Source organism: Gopherus evgoodei, chromosome 22 (assembly GCF_007399415.2).
Source record: "Gopherus evgoodei ecotype Sinaloan lineage chromosome 22, rGopEvg1_v1.p, whole genome shotgun sequence".
Lineage (NCBI taxonomy): Eukaryota > Metazoa > Chordata > Testudines > Testudinidae > Gopherus > Gopherus evgoodei.
In genome coordinates this window covers 7,709,216-7,726,531 of record NC_044343.1, presented here as the reverse complement: position 1 = coordinate 7,726,531, position 17,316 = coordinate 7,709,216, and the positions used below count along the sequence as shown (strand labels likewise).

Below are 17,316 nucleotides of genomic sequence, written 5' to 3'. Positions count from 1 at the left end.
AATGCTGCTGTGGCTTAAAGCCCTGACACTAACAGGTAGCGTGCAAGTCACACCCTCGTGTCCACCACCCAGTTACTTTTTGAAAAGTAACCCCAACACCCGCTTCATCTTGAATTTCCTCAAAACAGTCTGCCTCTGTAGCATCCAGTTCTCTCCTGTAACATTAAAAGAACAACATTTAACCACCTGTGAAAGAGTCAATATACTGCAATTCATTAAATGAATTTTTGACACATACTTATTTCAATCACAGCACTGAATTGGTTTAGAGTAAAACTAAAACTTATTAAACAAAAAGTCAGAGGCTTAAGTGATGCCAACTATAAGGAGTAAAGACAGAAAGGGTTACAAATAAGTAAAAATGTTTCTAAGATGAAAATGCAACTATGGCAAGTTACAATCTTTGCTGAGCAGGTTTCTCACCTATATTCAGTCCCTAGAGACTTCAACAGCCTTGAAGGACCCAATGTTTTGTGATTTCAAGAGCTCTGGTCCCTAAGTGATGGACCACTAAGTAGTTTTCTCTGCTTTTTTATAGTCCAGGCAACCTTTTAAAATGTATTATTTGAAAAGTAAGCCCAGACTAAGCTGCTCTCTCCTGCTTGATAGGTTTGTTTACCTTATGTGTTAATGTATCTTCTTTGTCTCTGCCTGATGATCAGGCAAATGCATGTTCCCTTGTCTAAGGCACAGTGTGCTTATGCATTCCTTGCCGAACACACTTTAAGAATACAATTATGTGCTAGAATTATATCTTTTATACATGACCTACACATATATCACTCTAATATTAATGATGAGTGAGTTATTAGTTTTTCCAATGAGATGTTACATGACACCTGTTGGATATATATCTTAATACTGTTAGGTGTAGTATGTCGGGCCTGATGAGTTACTGACACAGAACAATGAATTACCAATGGGTCTTTGTGTTATGGGGGGTATACAGAATCCCTAGTGGGTGATGGGAGTTTGGAGGATCCTGGTAAGGGGGAATGGAAGGTGTGGGGAGCAATAGGGATACACTCTAGACCTGGTATAGGGGAATGGGAAACACACAACGCATGCCATGGGGGGGATATAGGAATGGCACAGAGCCACTGGTGTGGGAGCAGAATGGGGGACCCTGGTATGGGAGGAGGGTGGGGTGGGGGGCACATTGAGACCCTGGCACAGAAGAGATTGGGAGGAAATGTAGGGAGTTCTTGAAAAAGAGGGGGATGGGGGGTGGCACATGGGGTGTTCAGGTTCCATAATAAAAGTTTGCAACCTTTTGAGGCTATCATAATAATTTAAGCATAGTTTTTTGCTGAGAAACTCTTCTGTGCTGTAGGTTCAAAGTCTGCAAAGTTCAGCTCAGCCCCTAAATCTACTTCAGGTAGTGTTGCCTCCAGGCAATCTTGTCTGCTGTGTTAAGGGATATTAAACCCTTCATGGGTGAATTTATTTAATGTGAAAAGGAATTCAAGTTGGTAGTAAGGATTGTAAACTTTCAGGCAGAGGCTGTCTTTTGGTCTCCATTTGGAATCTAGGGGCTTGTCTACATCAGAAAGTTGCAGCGCTGGTGAGGGAGTTACAGCGCTGCAACTTTGAAGGTGTACACATCTGCAGGGCATCACCAGCGCTGCAACTCCCTGTTTGCAGCGTTGGCCGTACTCCCGTTTTGTCTCGGGTGTAGAGGATCCAGCGCTGGTAATCCAATGTAAACACTTACCAGCGCTTTTCTTGACCTCCGTGGAAGGAGGAAGCCTCTGGTAATCAAGCTGGTCTCCTTCCCCAGCTTGCTCTCGCGTTCCCGGAACCCCGAGCAAGCAGGTCTCCTTCCCTGCGGTTTGCAGGGGGGTTCGGGAACGCGAGAGCAAACCGCGGCGAAGCGGGTCTCCTTTCCCGGTTTGCTTTCTCGTTCCGGAACCCCGAGCAAGCAGGTCTCCTTCCCTGCGGTTTGCAGGGGGTTCGGGAACGCGAGAGCAAACCGCGGCGAAGCTGGTCTCCTTTCCCGGTTTGCTCTCCCGTTCCCCGAACCCCCCCTTGAAGCCGCCCAACAGCGCTGCAGTGTGGCCACATCTAACACCACTTGCAGCGCTGGTTGCTGTAAGTGTGGCCACTCTGCAGCGCTGGCCCTATACAGCTGTATTAATACAGCTGTAACTACCAGCGCTGCAAAATTTTAGATGTAGACATGGCCTAGGTGGAGTCCTGGTCCATGACTAGAGCTCCTAGGTGCTACCTCAAAACAAAGAACAATATGGGTGGGCGGGGTGGAGACCAGGCTAGAGGTGCTGAAAACAGCCTGGAATTGGTGGGTGTGGAGTAGTCAAAGTGCAGCTAGAGTAAAGAGGCTGTTAATAGAGGAGGAATTTGCTGTGGAACTGTATTGAAGAGGCATTGGTTGGCCAATGGCAGAGAAGCAGTGGCATAAGGCAGGCATGTTCCAGGTGGGTGTGGAAAAGACAATTGAGGAGGGTGGACATGCTGTAGTGGAGGAGCAGACACTAGAGCCTGGGAAGAAATGACCAGCTGCGTAAACAAAGCTTTTGTTTTACATAATAGCCCTAACTTGACTGAAATAGCTCCTTGGAATGAATTGATTAAAGCTCCTGTCATTTTTGTAAGAACAGGCATTACTGGCATGCTTTTAATGAAACAAAACCACATCGTTAGCACCTAACTCCGAACCCAATCACCATTTAATGCTCCATTGCAAAGACTTGGGGAACTTAACACACATTTTAAAGACTTTTTTTTTCACACAGGTTTTGCACCACTATAACTATAAAGCACTTTTTATACAGGAATAACTAACTGCGTCTATACTCAAGTATCAGAGGGGGAGCAGTGTTAGGCCTTGGCTACACTGGCGCTTTACAGCGCTGCAAAAAACCACCCCCCCCGAGCACTGCAAGATACAGCCCTGTAAAGCTCCAGTTTAAACAGTGCCCCAGCGCTGGGAGGCAAGCTAATTCCCATGAGGAGGTGGAGTACGTGCAGCGCTGGGAGAGCTCTCTCTCCCAGCGCTGGCACTGTGACCACACTCGAAGGGTATGGCTACATTTGGAATTTCAAAGTGCTGCCGCGGCAGCGCTGCGGGAGCGCTGCCGCGGCAGCGCTTTGAAGTGTAAGTGTAGCCATACCCTTCGTCTGGATCTGTAAAAGCAGCAAAATGTTCCATGGCATCTTACAGACTAACAGACGTATTGGAGCATGAGCTTTTGTGGGTGAATACTGACTTCATTGGATACGAAGTCGGTATTCACCCATGAAAGGTCATGCTCCAATACGTCTGTTAGTCTGTAAGGTGTCACGGAACATTTTGCTGCATCTATACTAGTGTTTTTGTGTTACCTTTAACTATATCTGTTTCTAAATCAGTATAACTGCCCAAAAATGGGGTATAGACCAGCGGTTAGTACTGTTGCTGCTGTCCAGCTGCAGACTAAGGCCACATCTATACTATGGGCATGATAGCAACATAGCTACAGGGCTGTTGCCTCATTGACTATTATAAATCTGTTAATTGATCATCTTGTACATGATCCAGAATGCTTAATTGAAATTACTTGTGATCCAGGATATACTGCACCTGCCTCCCAGTCTGCATTATGTAGTATACCTGTGCAGCAGTGAGGTTGGTTTGTTTTTTTTAAAGGCTGATTTTGTTGATTTATGAATTTCTACCCTTAGGGATGCTGGTGATTCCTTGAATGACTGCAGAATTATCTTTGTGGATGAAATTTACAAAATTGAAGAACCTGGCAGTGTTAGTCCAGCTAGCACCAGCCCCTTAAAAAGTGAGATTTGTTTTTTTTTTCATTGCCCTTAAACTTTACACTACATCCTATTGTTATGATGATGGTATTGGATACCCAAGAAAATTAAACTTTTTAATATGTTTGTGATTCGAGGCTTTTTGTCCATTGTAGTGTAACTAGTATTTTCTGAAATCTGAAGCAGCAGTAATTGTTGTTTCTGTGTGTTCATAGGGCAGAGTGGGCCAGTGTGTAAACATTGTAAAGATAACCCAAACAAGACCTGCAGGATGTGTGCCTGTCATGTGTGTGGAGGTAAACAGGATCCAGATAAACAGCTAATGTGTGATGAGTGTGACATGGCTTTCCACATCTACTGCCTCAACCCGCCCCTTAGTAACATACCAGATGATGAGGACTGGTAAGTCATGAAAGTGCCTGCTCAGTATTGTAACTTGTATGTATGTAGACTTTAGGTAGTGAAAAGTGTAAGGCCTTGTGTACACACACACACACATCTCTGAAGGTGTGTGTTTTAACCAATTTTGTTATACCAGAGCAAGACCCCATGAATGATGATAAAATCAATTTAAAGCTGAATTATAGCTATTTAATTTTAGTTCAAGTCAATTCCTTTCCTTAATAACTATAATTCAGGTTTAGATTGGTTGGTTTTGTTTGTTTTTTTTTTTTAAATTGATTTAAAGAGATTTTGCTCATATTTATTAACACACTGTCAGACATTTTTGTAACTTTGGCCTGTCTGTGCTCTAATGTCGCCCAAACACCCAGTGTAGATGTGGCTAGGTCTACAGAATTTTTCTGTTGACCTAGCACCGCCTGTTGGAGAGAGTGATTAACTACATTGATGGAAAAGCCTTTGTCAATCTAGAAAGCGTTTACACCAGTGGTTCTCAACCTCTTTACCAGTGTGGGCTGCATATACAGCTCTGTCATGTGGGCCACATCCATACACTATATATTCTAGCCATGTGGCCCTGAGGATGTCACATGGACCGCGGCTGTATGCTGATTGTGCCACATGTTAAGAACCACTGGTTTACGCTATGGTGCTACAATGTCACGCTTGCGGTGTCATAGCTGTGCTGCTATAGCAGCTGTGCTGTAGACAGGCCTTTTTGTGTATAGTCAAGGCCGAAACGTAAAAAATTGTTTTGATGGAGGCTATGCCTTCTAGAAGTATTAGGACATAACTATGTAAGACTTTACTAGCCCTATTAAGCTATGCCTTATTTAAATTCGGATGGATCTTTGTGAATGAGGCCTTGTCTACACTACAGGGGAAATTCTATCTAAGCTACGCAATTTGAGTTACATTAATAGCATAACTCAAATTGACGTAGCTTAGATCTACTTACCATGGGGTCCATGCTATGCAGTGTCAACTGGAGTTGCTCTCCCATTGACTCCCCCGTCTCTTCTATCGATCTGGTGGAGTACAGGAGTCGACTGGAGAGCAATCTTCAGTTGATTTAGTGGGTTTTCACTAGATCCACTAAATCGACCGCAGCTGCATCGATCACTGCTCGTTGATCCCCCTAGTAAGCGTAGACGAGCCCTAAGACTGTTCTGAGCTTTGGATCATTTGATGAAACATAAATGTTAGTTTATAGTACTAAAAATATGCTGGGCTTCTTACAGAAACGTATGAAAACCAGGTCTGTGATTCAGTTAAAAATCTAAAATACATTTAGTAACAAAGCAAAGTTTATAGCATCATAAGCATGGGGTTTCTTCAGCCAGATTATTACTCTTCTTATAGGTAAGTTTCTTGAATGGTAGTTCTATGAACAGTGCTGATTTTGTGGAAAGCAAAATAAGCAGCCACTTTGCTGCTGTTAACACTCTCACCAATCCAGTTCGAAAATATGCAGCACATACATTTCACAAGTTAAAACTTTCTCCTGGTCTCCTTGGACTAAATTTTCTAGAGTGATTAGTGATTTGGGGGGGTGGGGGCGGGGATTGCTTCAGTTGACTCCTTAAAGGGGTCTTCAGTACTCTGGGACTCAAGTCCCTTTTTAAGGCATCTCAACTTGGGCAAGCAAAATAACTAGATTGGAGGGGGGGGTGGCTGGGCGGAGCAGTAGGCACTCTTCTCTCAATGCTGCATTGTTGTGGAGGTGACGATGGCTTATGTACTTTTAAAACTAGGACATACAGCTATCTTATCTGATAAATGCTCTCTTGTCAATGTGATCTTTACAGTTGCTAATCTGACTTGTAGTCTTCATTGATAGAAAAGAATGTAGCCCTTTGGCAGAATGTGAATGAGGCAATTTGTTTTAGTACAGGTTGCAGTCACTTGCAGATCCTATCCATAGTGGAGTCAGAATGATGCCAGCTAGTTGAACAGCTATTGCAGACTTTGTGTATGTCTTACCTTACCCATCATGAACAGGCCTTTTTTTGAGAACCATGTCTGCTAAAACATGCTACATGTTAACATTCTTTTCTCTTCCACATGCTCTGTTCCAACATTCCGTAAATTGGCTTTATAATATTTCTCAGAAACAGCCCTGTCTATGGTGGCCAGGAAAGCTGTGCAAGAACCCTGTCTGAACAGTTGTAGATAGCCTCTCAACAAGAGAATTAAAATTGTACTGTCAGTATGGGGTGTACGCAACTTCAGATAAACTTCCCAAGTTTCTACTTTATAACCCACCAATACACTCTGAGAAAAACACCATTTTTAACTTGAGGGGCTACCACAAGCTAATTTTTATTGGCTGGCAATTTTAGGTATTGCCCTGAATGTCGGAATGATGCAAGTGAAGTGGTTTTAGCAGGAGAGAAGTTAAAAGAAAGTAAAAAGAAGGCAAAGATGGCATCTGCTAATTCATCCTCTCAGAGAGACTGGGGCAAGGTTGGTGTAAAGCTTGTTTTGTCTTGTATATTAATATGTAAAGCATGATGATCGATGGCAGTTCTTAGATCTGGCTTTCTCATTGAAACAGGGTATGGCATGTGTGGGTCGCACGAGGGAATGTACCATTGTCCCCTCTAACCACTATGGACCAATTCCTGGGGTTCCAGTTGGCACCATGTGGAAATTCAGAGTCCAGGTATGAAATAACAGTGCTGGAGTGAACTTCCAGAGTGGAAAATGGGAATGATGTAACTCCTTCCCAAGGAATTTGAATCAGAAGCTAAGTTGGCACACTTGCCACAGGACTTCAGCGCGCAGAGAGGAAAAGACTGGCTTTGTCTGTCTGTTGCGAGTGTAAAGTGTGGGGAATTGTTTTGTCTTACACTTTTTTGATGTAAAAAAGACATGAAACATTTAAAAAATACAAACACAAGCAGACAGAAAAAACAATCTTCTACAGTCTTGCTGGAAACTTCCTTTGAGGCCCTAGATATGTGAAAAGGGGGGCTCTTTCACCCCATAATTGAAGGGAGCGAGGACTGTGAACTGAATTAACCAGAATGCTTCCTCCCTCGCCCCCAAACTGTTGTGTTATGAACAGCTAGAATAAAATTGCTTTCCCTCTCAACAGTTTCACTTCCTTGATATCTGGAACATCATATACTTCCTAGTTGTTTAGCTGGCAGTCTTCCAGCACAAACATTAAGATAAAACCTGAATTTCTGATGGTTACCCTCACATAGTCAAGCTATTGTTTTAGAGGGGGAAAAAAGTAGATTTGCCCTTTATGGGTTACTCTTAAGACTTCATTTGTTCCTCCTCTCTTCAACCTGAAGTTATAGGGCCCAATTCATTGTTTTTCTACACCTTGGGGAAAGCAGATGCAAAATGCGACTGTATTGATTTGACATTATTTTACACTCACTTTGCACTGGTGTAAATGACTGCACATTGTGCAGGGCAACAAGTCAGGACCCTTATCTGTTGGAAGATGTGTAATATTAGATATTTCTTGATACAGGTAAATAGGAACACATGAAAAGATTCTATTTTTGTACATACAAACAAATATCTGAAAAGGATAAGGAAAACAAAAAAACAAAAGTTGTGTGGGCCATCAGCAACTCAGTTGTGCACATGCATTGATTCATGTTGGTGCTAAATAATTGCAGCTATTTGTGGCCTGTTGGAACAGCTGTCCAGTAAACTTTCTACTGATCTCTTCTAGGTGAGTGAATCTGGTGTTCACAGGCCCCATGTAGCAGGTATACATGGCAGGAGCAACGATGGTGCTTACTCCCTGGTCCTGGCAGGAGGTTATGAAGACGATATAGTAAGTGAATCTTGGAACTGTTTACTCTCTGGGATCTTTTGTAGAGAAGATAAGAGTACTGAATTACAAATTTGTATTTTAAAACAAACACTTGGGTTCATCTGATACTCTTCATTCTACATCACATCTTTCATCTGAAGAACTTAACACCAGTTCAGACAGGGAGAACCAGGCAAAGAAAAAACATAACCCTGAATAATAGGATATTCTTGCTTGGAATGAGAGTCGGACAAATTAACTAAGCTTATATGACACTTGTGCAGCCTATCCCCTCTCCAGGAAACACTGTCCTCTTCCTAGGAGACCCATTTCCCACTCTAAAAAGTGCACAGAGGACCTCCTGTTTCCTTCTTGCCATATCTCCCTGTGTCAACAGTATTCAACACAGAGTTAGGAAGTACAATTGAACCAATACTGTTAAGTATTTGCCTGTTGGCTTTGTGGGGTGGATAGGTTTGACGGCACTGGCTTTGCCCAAGGATACGTCTCATTCTTCCACCTCTTCCCAGCCTTATTTCCCCCAATGGGTGCCTCCACAATCCATGAAATAGCAATTTGAAAACATAAGATATAACTAGACTGCCCAGTGGCCTAAGGCTTAAGTTTACTAGCCACAGGGTCACACTTTGGCAGATTTATGTCTACCATTGCAAGGACCAAGGGGAGGCAAATTGTATCCCCCCTAATTCCAGGGCTGCAAGGGCTGGTTTGATTTCCTGATGCAGGCTAGTGGGGAGCCCTTGTAACTTATGCTGTTAGCCCTGTCCTGGGCTATTTTAAATAGGAACAGGAAGCTGGGTAAAAGAGAGGGGGGCAGAAGCTGTGAAGTAGGAAGTGGGTTCTCTCTGGCAGCAGGAGACTAGCCTGACCAAACTTGACTTTGTTCGAGAGTTTTAAGTTTTGGAGCTCTGAGTCCTGAGGTGAGGACTATATGACATGTTTCCAAATATTTCAGGAAAGGAGCAATTACAAGAAAGTGGTTTTGCTGTTTTGTTACTGTGTGTTGGCTTTTCCTCCCCCAGATCTGTTAAAGTGAATTTATTGATGCCCATTTGGGAAAAGTAAGGTTCAGGCTCTCCTGCAGTGCTAGAGCTGATCACAAGTAGGTGCATAGGGAGTGCCAACGCCTTTACAAGTCCCTTGTTCTGGTGCTGTACACCAGGAGTCACCTTGTTCCTGTCCTGTGCCCCCTTTTGTAGTGGCTACCCCAGCACAAAGACCTACAGGACAACTGACTCTGGCAGAGCTGGGATTAGGAATCGGAATCCCCTGTTCTCTCCACTAGCTCAGTGTATTAATCTGTACTATTGCACTAGATCTGTATTTATTTTGTTTCAGCTGTTTTGTGAGTATGAATTACTGAACAATCGATGTATATTTCAGGATCATGGAAATTCTTTCACTTACACGGGGAGTGGAGGTCGTGATCTTTCTGGAAACAAACGTACGGCAGAACAATCTTGTGATCAAAAACTCACCAACATGAACAGGTTGGAAACATTCACGCTGTGCCTCATGAAACTCAGAAAACCAAGAATAAGAGATCTTCAAAGTTATGGCTTCACTGTGCATGATGGTTATACATCAACGTGTAATGGGAAAATTCCCAGTAGGACACTAGAAATGGGATTAGACTCCAGATTTAATATATGCTGCAACCTCCAAGAACAGAGGGATGAATTATAACACAAGTTTTCAAACTGTAGCCTGTGGTACATTCATGATCCGTACAGCACTTGCTACTGATCTGCGGAGATGGCTGGTCACATAGGACTGTTCTGCTCCACCTTATTTTTAGCTGCTAAATTACATTAAAACAACCAAAAACACCTTTTAAATCCTTTTGTTAGTACTCTTTCAAATAATCAGGCACTCTTGTTGGCAAGAAGATGTGTTTGTGAATGGAAGGTAATTGAGAAAGGCAGGACAGGCAATCTATTTGATACTCTGTGTATTCAAATTTGGTGATGAGGACCATTATCATGTTTATACCCAGGTGATTGGCCTTTCCTGAAAGTTAATATTTCTCACTTTTTGTCTGGGCAAAGGAATAAACAAAATGGGTGGGCAAGATTCCACACTGTTACCTGGAATTTTAGAAGAACAGAGTTTGAATACCTTTCTTACTGCAGGGAGGAGTAAAAGCACAGATTGGCGATAATAAGTACACCCCACCACTGAAAAGGAGATAGTGGCTGAGCAAAACCGGTCATGTCAGACTCCATGGTAACAGTGATTGAGAAACTACTAGCACTGGTTGAATCTTGGCTGTATATCTCTATTCTGCATTGTACAACCCTATGTTGTGTTTCCTGCTTTGGCTTTGATATATGTGTTGCTCAGAGGGGTACTGAACATTAGTACTACCTTACAGTACTTCGTATTCATATCCTTTTTTAGTAGGCTTATTACTAGGCTTTTGTTATTTCATGTCTGCTTCTGGATAGTTCTTCCCTAGTAAATACATTAAATCGGGTTATTCTTGCAGAGCTCTAGCTCTGAACTGCAGTGCCCCCATCAATGATAAGGATGGAGCAGAGGCCAAGGATTGGAGAGCTGGGAAGCCGGTCAGAGTGGTGAGGAATGTAAAGGGAGGCAAACACAGCAAATATGCTCCCCGAGAGGGAAACAGATATGATGGAATATACAAGGTAAGCAGGCATTCCCACCTTGGAATGAACTGGGAGAGGATGATGACTGATGTTTGGTTATGGCAGAAATGTTTCTGTAGCTTCTAAGGGGCTTATGTCCTTCCTTTTTAGGTTGTGAAATATTGGCCTGAGACGGGGAAATCTGGCTTTTTAGTGTGGCGTTACCTACTTAGGAGGGATGATGAGGAGCCTGCCCCCTGGACCAAGGAAGGGAAGGACAGGATGAAAAAGCTTGGCCTAACAATGCAGGTACATGATTCTTATTGAGTAACTAACTGTTCCTGCTGAAAGAACTAGGAGTGGAAGGATTGTTATATTGTCCTTTTACCTTGGCAGATGTGTTAGGACTCTCTGCCTTGTCTCTTTGAAGAAGGAACTTAAGAATTAGAATAGTACTTTCTTGACTGAGGACCTGCACCTTTATTACTGTGAATTGTTTGTTACCAGTCTATTAGCATATCTGAAAACTAAACTTGGTTTAGTGGAATATATTCACTGTTTACTCCAAAATACAGGCAAAATGTACTTAGTCCTACTGGAACTCTTCTGTCCCAAACTGGTGTTCTTTGGAATATAGAGTTTTTTTGCTGCTTGTACTCTGCTAGCAAATGTATCTGAAGACTTTGTCCTCATAACTCTCAAAGGTGTCACCCTTTCCTGTTGCCCTTAGAGCTGGTCATAGGGTGAGTGATTATGGTCAGTGGAAATTGGCAACTTCTTAATCACAAGTGTGATCTGAGTTCTGAGAGTTCTGTCTGTTCACCTTACTACACTAAATTTTTACTCCTGTTGCTGCAGAACCGGCACAGTACAAGGTAGGTTGAATTGAGATTCTCTTCTGGCTAGCACGTCGGCAACAGAATGGTTAATTTCTAATAGCAGGGCCAAATTCTGCTGTTATTGTTCGGGTGCAAATAGAATTGTTGAGGCAAAATTTAGCCCATGAAATCTTACAGGTGGTGATGTACAAATTAGGAGTAAATCTTAACTTCCAGAGACCAGTTTGAGCTTGTTGAACAGGTAGTTAGTAAAATTCCCTTTATTAGTGAAGCAAACTTGATCTGGGCTCATTGAGGTATAATAAACATGGAATCTCACAGTACAAATTTGTCACCTTTTTGGAGTAGAACTGCAAAATTTTTTTTTTTTTTTAAATTTTTATTTGCTAGCAGCGGTTCCCAGTGTCACTTGTCAGCAATGTATTTATCAGTAGGAAAATTTGAACTCTTGGAGCCAGGAAGCTGCTACTTAATGGATCTCTTTTGAGACTCGTTCACAGAATCCCAGGTTACAAGCAAATGATGGCCAATTTTATTCTTTGTCTTGGGTTTTCTAGGAGAAGCTGCTGCCTGAAATCCTTGCAGTGTGTTTAATATCTACTGATAAATACCATCACTAAACTTGAAGTTCTTAAATGGCATAATTGTAGTGTGATATTTTGTTGCTCCATTTGTTTACATAGACTTTTCCCTCCCATTTGTCTGTAAAGTTATGGACTAGGAAGCCAGAAAGCTTGACGTTTCTCATTTTCTGTAGCCTGAGCCTGACTTGTTTTCCAAAGGAGGAGGGGGAGGAGGTTGAGAACTGGAATATCTTTCTAAACTGGCTTTAGATCATTTTGATTTAACCTAATCTGAGGGGTCCTACCGATGAGTGGTATGTTTGCATCTGATATTTTATCTTTTTCTCCTCCTCTTTCTCTCCCCCCCCCCCCCAAAAAAAAAATAAAAATAAAAGTATCCTGAGGGGTATTTGGAAGCTGTTGCAAACAAAGATAAGGAGAAAGAAAATAAGAGAGGTGATGAAGAGTGTGAAACACCAGGGAAGGGAAAGAGGAAAAGGAAATCAGCAGGTTGGTATAATAGGCAAGTGAAGGTGGCAAACTCTTTCTGTAGCTCTTTTAGCGCTTTAGCAAGCTGAATATTTTGTCTCTAAAAAGGTACACATGCTTTTTTTAGGTGATGAGATAAAGCTCCCTGCCTCTCCTAGAGGGACTCCAAAAAAGACTAAAGTTGAGCCATACAAGCTGACATCCCAGCAAAAGGCTCTTATTAAAGATGATGAATCCAATGAAAAACTATGGAATGAAGTACTAGAAGCTCTCAAGGATGGACCGGTATGTCAGATACTCCTCAGCCCAGAACTGTAGTAGCAATAGCTACCTGTTTGTCTTCAGATATGTGCCTCTTGGCCTCAGTACTTACGGGGGAATAGCCTTGCTGAATTCCATGGGAAACATTCCTTTGCATCAGCAAGGGTGAAGGGATGGCTATCTTCTTTCAGAATGCTGCAGCCAGGACTGCTGTGCATTGAATCCTGTTTCTGGCTTCCTCAGTTGTTCTAAGCTCTTCAGAAAAGAATAACTTGCAGAAACCAATTCTGTTCAATTATGTCAACTGCTGTTTTGCTACCTTGAAGTCCATAGCATGACTCAAATTGAATACTAAATATTCTGATTGCAGAAATCTGTAATTTAGGTTCCTTTCTTGGAATTCTACAGATTCTGCTTTCATCTTCAATTTAAGAAAATCTCTAGCACTTTGCAGTTTTATGAATGGCGTCTTCAGTCATTTGGATTGTGCTGCATGTTTGGAGAGCAGTAGCAATGGAATGACTCCGTATTTTCTCTCCTAGAAATTCCTGAATAAAGTGGAAGAAACCTTCCTGTGTATTTGCTGTCAGGAGGTGGTATTTCGGCCAGTCACAACAGTGTGCCAGCATAATGTGTGTAAGGTGAGTAGCCAGGATATCTGTTGCCCATTAAGAAAGTGGTGAATTTCCATACTCAGAATAAAACTTCTCTACAGCCTTTAAGAATTGTATTATGCCTTGACAATTATGTAATAGTTCTTCTCATCAAGGTGTCTTTCTATCTTGGTTACGGTCACGTGAATAATGGTGACTTGAATGTTCTGTGACACAAGTGCCTGTAATGAATTATCCATTGTTCTGTCCTGCCAGCATCTGAGTAAGAGACAAGAAAAGATTAATCACTGTTGGTTGAGTAAGCCTGCTAGCCCACTTAACTGTTGTTGGTACCAGGATATGAGCAGGACAAGATACTGCCTCACCCACCTCGTTCCCCCCCACTTTAACTTGTAAATATGATTGTGAGAATTGTTGTGAATTATTTCCTGCAGAGACATTGGCTGTTCTTAGCAACTATGGAGTTCTTGCTCTTTAATAGTGTAATTATATATTGAAACAATCCATATCATATATTTAAACCTTGTGTCTGACCAAATTGCTTCACGGAAGAAAACAACATGCAAATACTTCCACTGGGTTTTTGTCAAGTGAATGGACTTTGCACATACCTTCCCCTCTGCCCAATAGGGGCTGTGTAAAATGAGCAAAGCTCTGCAACTTAAATCTCTTAATGTCCTTTTCTGTTTCTTTCTCTCCCAGGATTGTTTGGATCGATCCTTCAGAGCAGACGTGTATAGTTGCCCAGCTTGTCGCTATGATCTTGGCAAAAACTATACTATGCAGGTGAATGAAACGCTGCAGGCCCTTCTAACTCAGCTCTTCCCTGGTTATGGCAATGGACGATGATTCTGTAAAGCACTTCTAACTTCCTTTTGTTTAAACTTGTTAATGGGTTTTCAGTGGGCTTAATTTAAAGAAATAGTCTCCCTTCCCCAAAAAAGTTTTAAGTCTTCCTTGTTACAAAATCTATAAACTTTGCGAAATCTTCTTTTGTATGTTTGTGGGTATTTTGTTTTTGTTTAATGTTGGATTTTGCATTCCTATTTTTCCCCGAAACCTGCCGTTCATCAGCACAGTTTTTTTTTTGTTTTTTTTTAAATGGATTTACAGACTGCTTCTGGTAAGGCTGCATGATCATGTCTCAATGTTCCGTTTATTTTTTATTCAGAAAATGGCTTATTTGCTTAGAACAATCTTTATGAAGTCTATGGATTTGGCCATAAAAGTAGATCTGGGTATCTCCCTGGCAGAATTTTGATGCTCCAGTTGTACAAGATGGTTCCTGGCTTATGACCTGTGACCTAGGTTGTTTTTTGGTAACCTTTTTTTCCCCCCCCTTGTGCTTGTATCAAATTTTATTAAAAGCCATTCCCCACCAGTTTTGTACACAAAGCCTTCATGCATTAGCCAAGTAGTTGGGGCAATAAGAACTACTACCTCAGTTGGACTTGTCTCTTAGGGAACTATTTGTTCAACCAGGTGCTATTTTCTATCCAGAATGCCATAGTAGAACATACTAAAGCCATTTTTAAGTGCCTTTGGTCCTTTATGGGAAAGACAGGGGTCTGAATTGCCAATTTTGTTTTCAAGGACTGTAATGTTTAAATTGCCAGCCGGATTTCTTTTGGGTAAAAGTAACACTGTAGCTGTATGTCATTAGTATGGAGTTGCAAATTTTAAGGTTTTTTCCTGATGCTAGATGTATTATCGTAATGTGCATTTACTTTTTCACTGCATTTCTACCTGGAAATGAAGAATAAGTTGTTGAAGATTTTTAATTAAAAATCTTATGATTGTACATGAAACCAGGAAACCTTAATTTTGTGAACGGAATGTCTTTTCCTAACAGTACCAAAGTTAGCAGTTTAATACCTCATCAGGGACTTTGTAATTACACTTTACAGCACACAGACTGGAACAAATGCCTTAACTTCTACCCTTTTTTAAAATTATAATGTTAATATGTTAGGGAAAAACTTTTTTTTATAGATTTTTGCTGAATTTGTCAATTTTTGTAAAATGTGCAAGTTTAAGTTCTCAAAATAAATATCTTTTCAGATTAAAATGTTTGCCTTCGTCTCCTTAAATTTTGAGATTGTGAAAATATTGAAATTAGTTAAAATCTAGATTGAGATTCCTTTGAAAATCCCGCCCTAGATCTGTAGTATAAATATGAGAACAAGGTAGAAGTTTGACTTTAGAAAACTTTGTACTCTTCACCCCTTTTGTTAAAAGATTTTCTGGAGCATTGTATTTGTGATTCATTATACAGAACTCATTAAAAATTCTGACAGAAGTAGAAATCTTGTCAAGGTAATAGAATAAGATTGTGGAAAATAATAGTGATAAAAGATCTTTGAAAGCTATTGCATTGATTCTGTAAGAAAGGATTATATAGTAATTGAAAAACAAAACGATCTTGGTACAATCCTGTATTGACTTTGACACATACATATGTAAAATATTCCTGCAGATGTACACTTCTTTATATGAAGGATCTAGCTATATGTGAAAAACTGTCTTCCTCTTACATTAAAGAATAAAATGAACATTCTGCAGTTTAAGGCTGTTGAAATGTGCAGAAGAGTGCTTCATGTAATCTGTTAGACACCATTCATTGGAATAAGGTTTTCTTGTTTGCCTTTGAGGAACTTCCCTAATGGCTTCTACCTTTTAACACCCCCCTCCATAAGAAAAATAAAAAAAAAACCCTATGTAGTGGTAGATGGTTGAGAGGGAGGCTGCTGTGGCCTCTAAAGACACTCCAGAAAACTGCAGGGAGCTCCCTGCAAATTCCTGAACTGTGCTTTATTGCCAGGGCACCCCCAATCAGTTGGAAATTTTGTTTGTCTACATCACACAGAAAAATCCACTGTACAGAGTGTCTGAGCCCAGATCAGTTGACTCAGGCTGATGGGACTTGGGCTGTGGGGCTAAAAACAGCAGTATAGATGTTCCTGCAAGAGGCAGAAGGATCTTGGAGAACAAATGTTTTGACTAGAAAGTTTTTTGCTGGCATACTGCTACAGACAGCTATTTTGGCAGAGTGTGTTCATATCTGTCTGCTTTTGCCACTGCAGTGTCCTCACAGCAGCTGATTGTATCACCTAAAGGCTTTTTGTATGGACATTCTCGTATCTCTGCACTGCCTTCTGGCACTTTATCTTGTGGGAAATTTTTGCAGTGTATTGTGCTGCTGTCTACTGTGGCTACCATCACTTTCAGGGAACTGTGAGACTTTGAGGTCTGTTCCATCCAATAATGTACTTTCCCCCCCCCCCACACACACTTTTTTCCATCTTGCTGCTAAAAACATAGATTCAGCACAAATTGTGGGACTGAGCCAGTAATTCTCTTCTATTTGTGGAACCACAGTAGCTGGACATATAGCAGGGATACTGAGGATGAATGAATGAATAGACTGTGAATGAAGCTGACTAGCTGCTGCAGGTATTCAGACTGAGAGCGCACAGTGGAGTGGTGGCTTTGGTCCTGTACAATGAGGAGAGAGGTGGTGGGACTAGATCATAATCCAAATCTGGAATGACCAGCAGTGGTTCCAGAACTTTTTGGATGCACAAGGCCATGTTCTGGAGTTCTGTGCCAAGCTCACCCCAGCCCTGCAGTTTCCAGACACCAAGATAAGAGCTGTTCTGCCAGTAGAGAAGTGAGTGGCAATTGCTGTCAGGCTTTGGACAATCAGTTTGGTGTTGGAAAATCTGCAAGGGGTGTGTGTCAGATTGTAGGTATGTATCCTGCTGCACAGGATTGTCATACTGTGCAACCTGGAGGAAATAGATTGATTCAATGAAAAGAGCTGGTAAGGTGATATGGGATACATATCCCAATTTCCTCCCAGTTGTCGGTCTTCTCCCCCAACTTTTCACACACCCAGTTGCTTCTCAATACATAAATTGAAGAAGTACTTCTCCATGAATATACAATCACTGTCTCACCATGGGTAACTTACTGACATGGAAAGCTGTC

At 41.5% G+C, this 17,316-nt stretch overlaps 1 protein-coding gene across 1 annotated transcript in view; it reads left to right on the top strand.

Annotated features, from left to right (window-relative positions):
• The window catches only part of UHRF1 (ubiquitin like with PHD and ring finger domains 1), a 28,392-nt gene extending 13,044 nt beyond the window's left edge, over positions 1–15,348 (top strand). Inside the window, exons 6-17 of the mRNA XM_030540249.1 lie at positions 3,682–3,788; positions 3,981–4,167; positions 6,510–6,633; positions 6,725–6,832; positions 7,865–7,969; positions 9,353–9,459; positions 10,458–10,620; positions 10,732–10,869; positions 12,358–12,472; positions 12,579–12,736; positions 13,255–13,353; positions 14,029–15,348. Coding sequence (XP_030396109.1) covers positions 3,682–3,788; positions 3,981–4,167; positions 6,510–6,633; positions 6,725–6,832; positions 7,865–7,969; positions 9,353–9,459; positions 10,458–10,620; positions 10,732–10,869; positions 12,358–12,472; positions 12,579–12,736; positions 13,255–13,353; positions 14,029–14,175 — 1,558 coding nt within the window. The 3' untranslated portion in view covers positions 14,176–15,348. The remainder of the gene's footprint in view (positions 1–3,681; positions 3,789–3,980; positions 4,168–6,509; positions 6,634–6,724; positions 6,833–7,864; positions 7,970–9,352; positions 9,460–10,457; positions 10,621–10,731; positions 10,870–12,357; positions 12,473–12,578; positions 12,737–13,254; positions 13,354–14,028) is intronic.
• Positions 15,349–17,316: the final 1,968 nt, after the last annotated feature.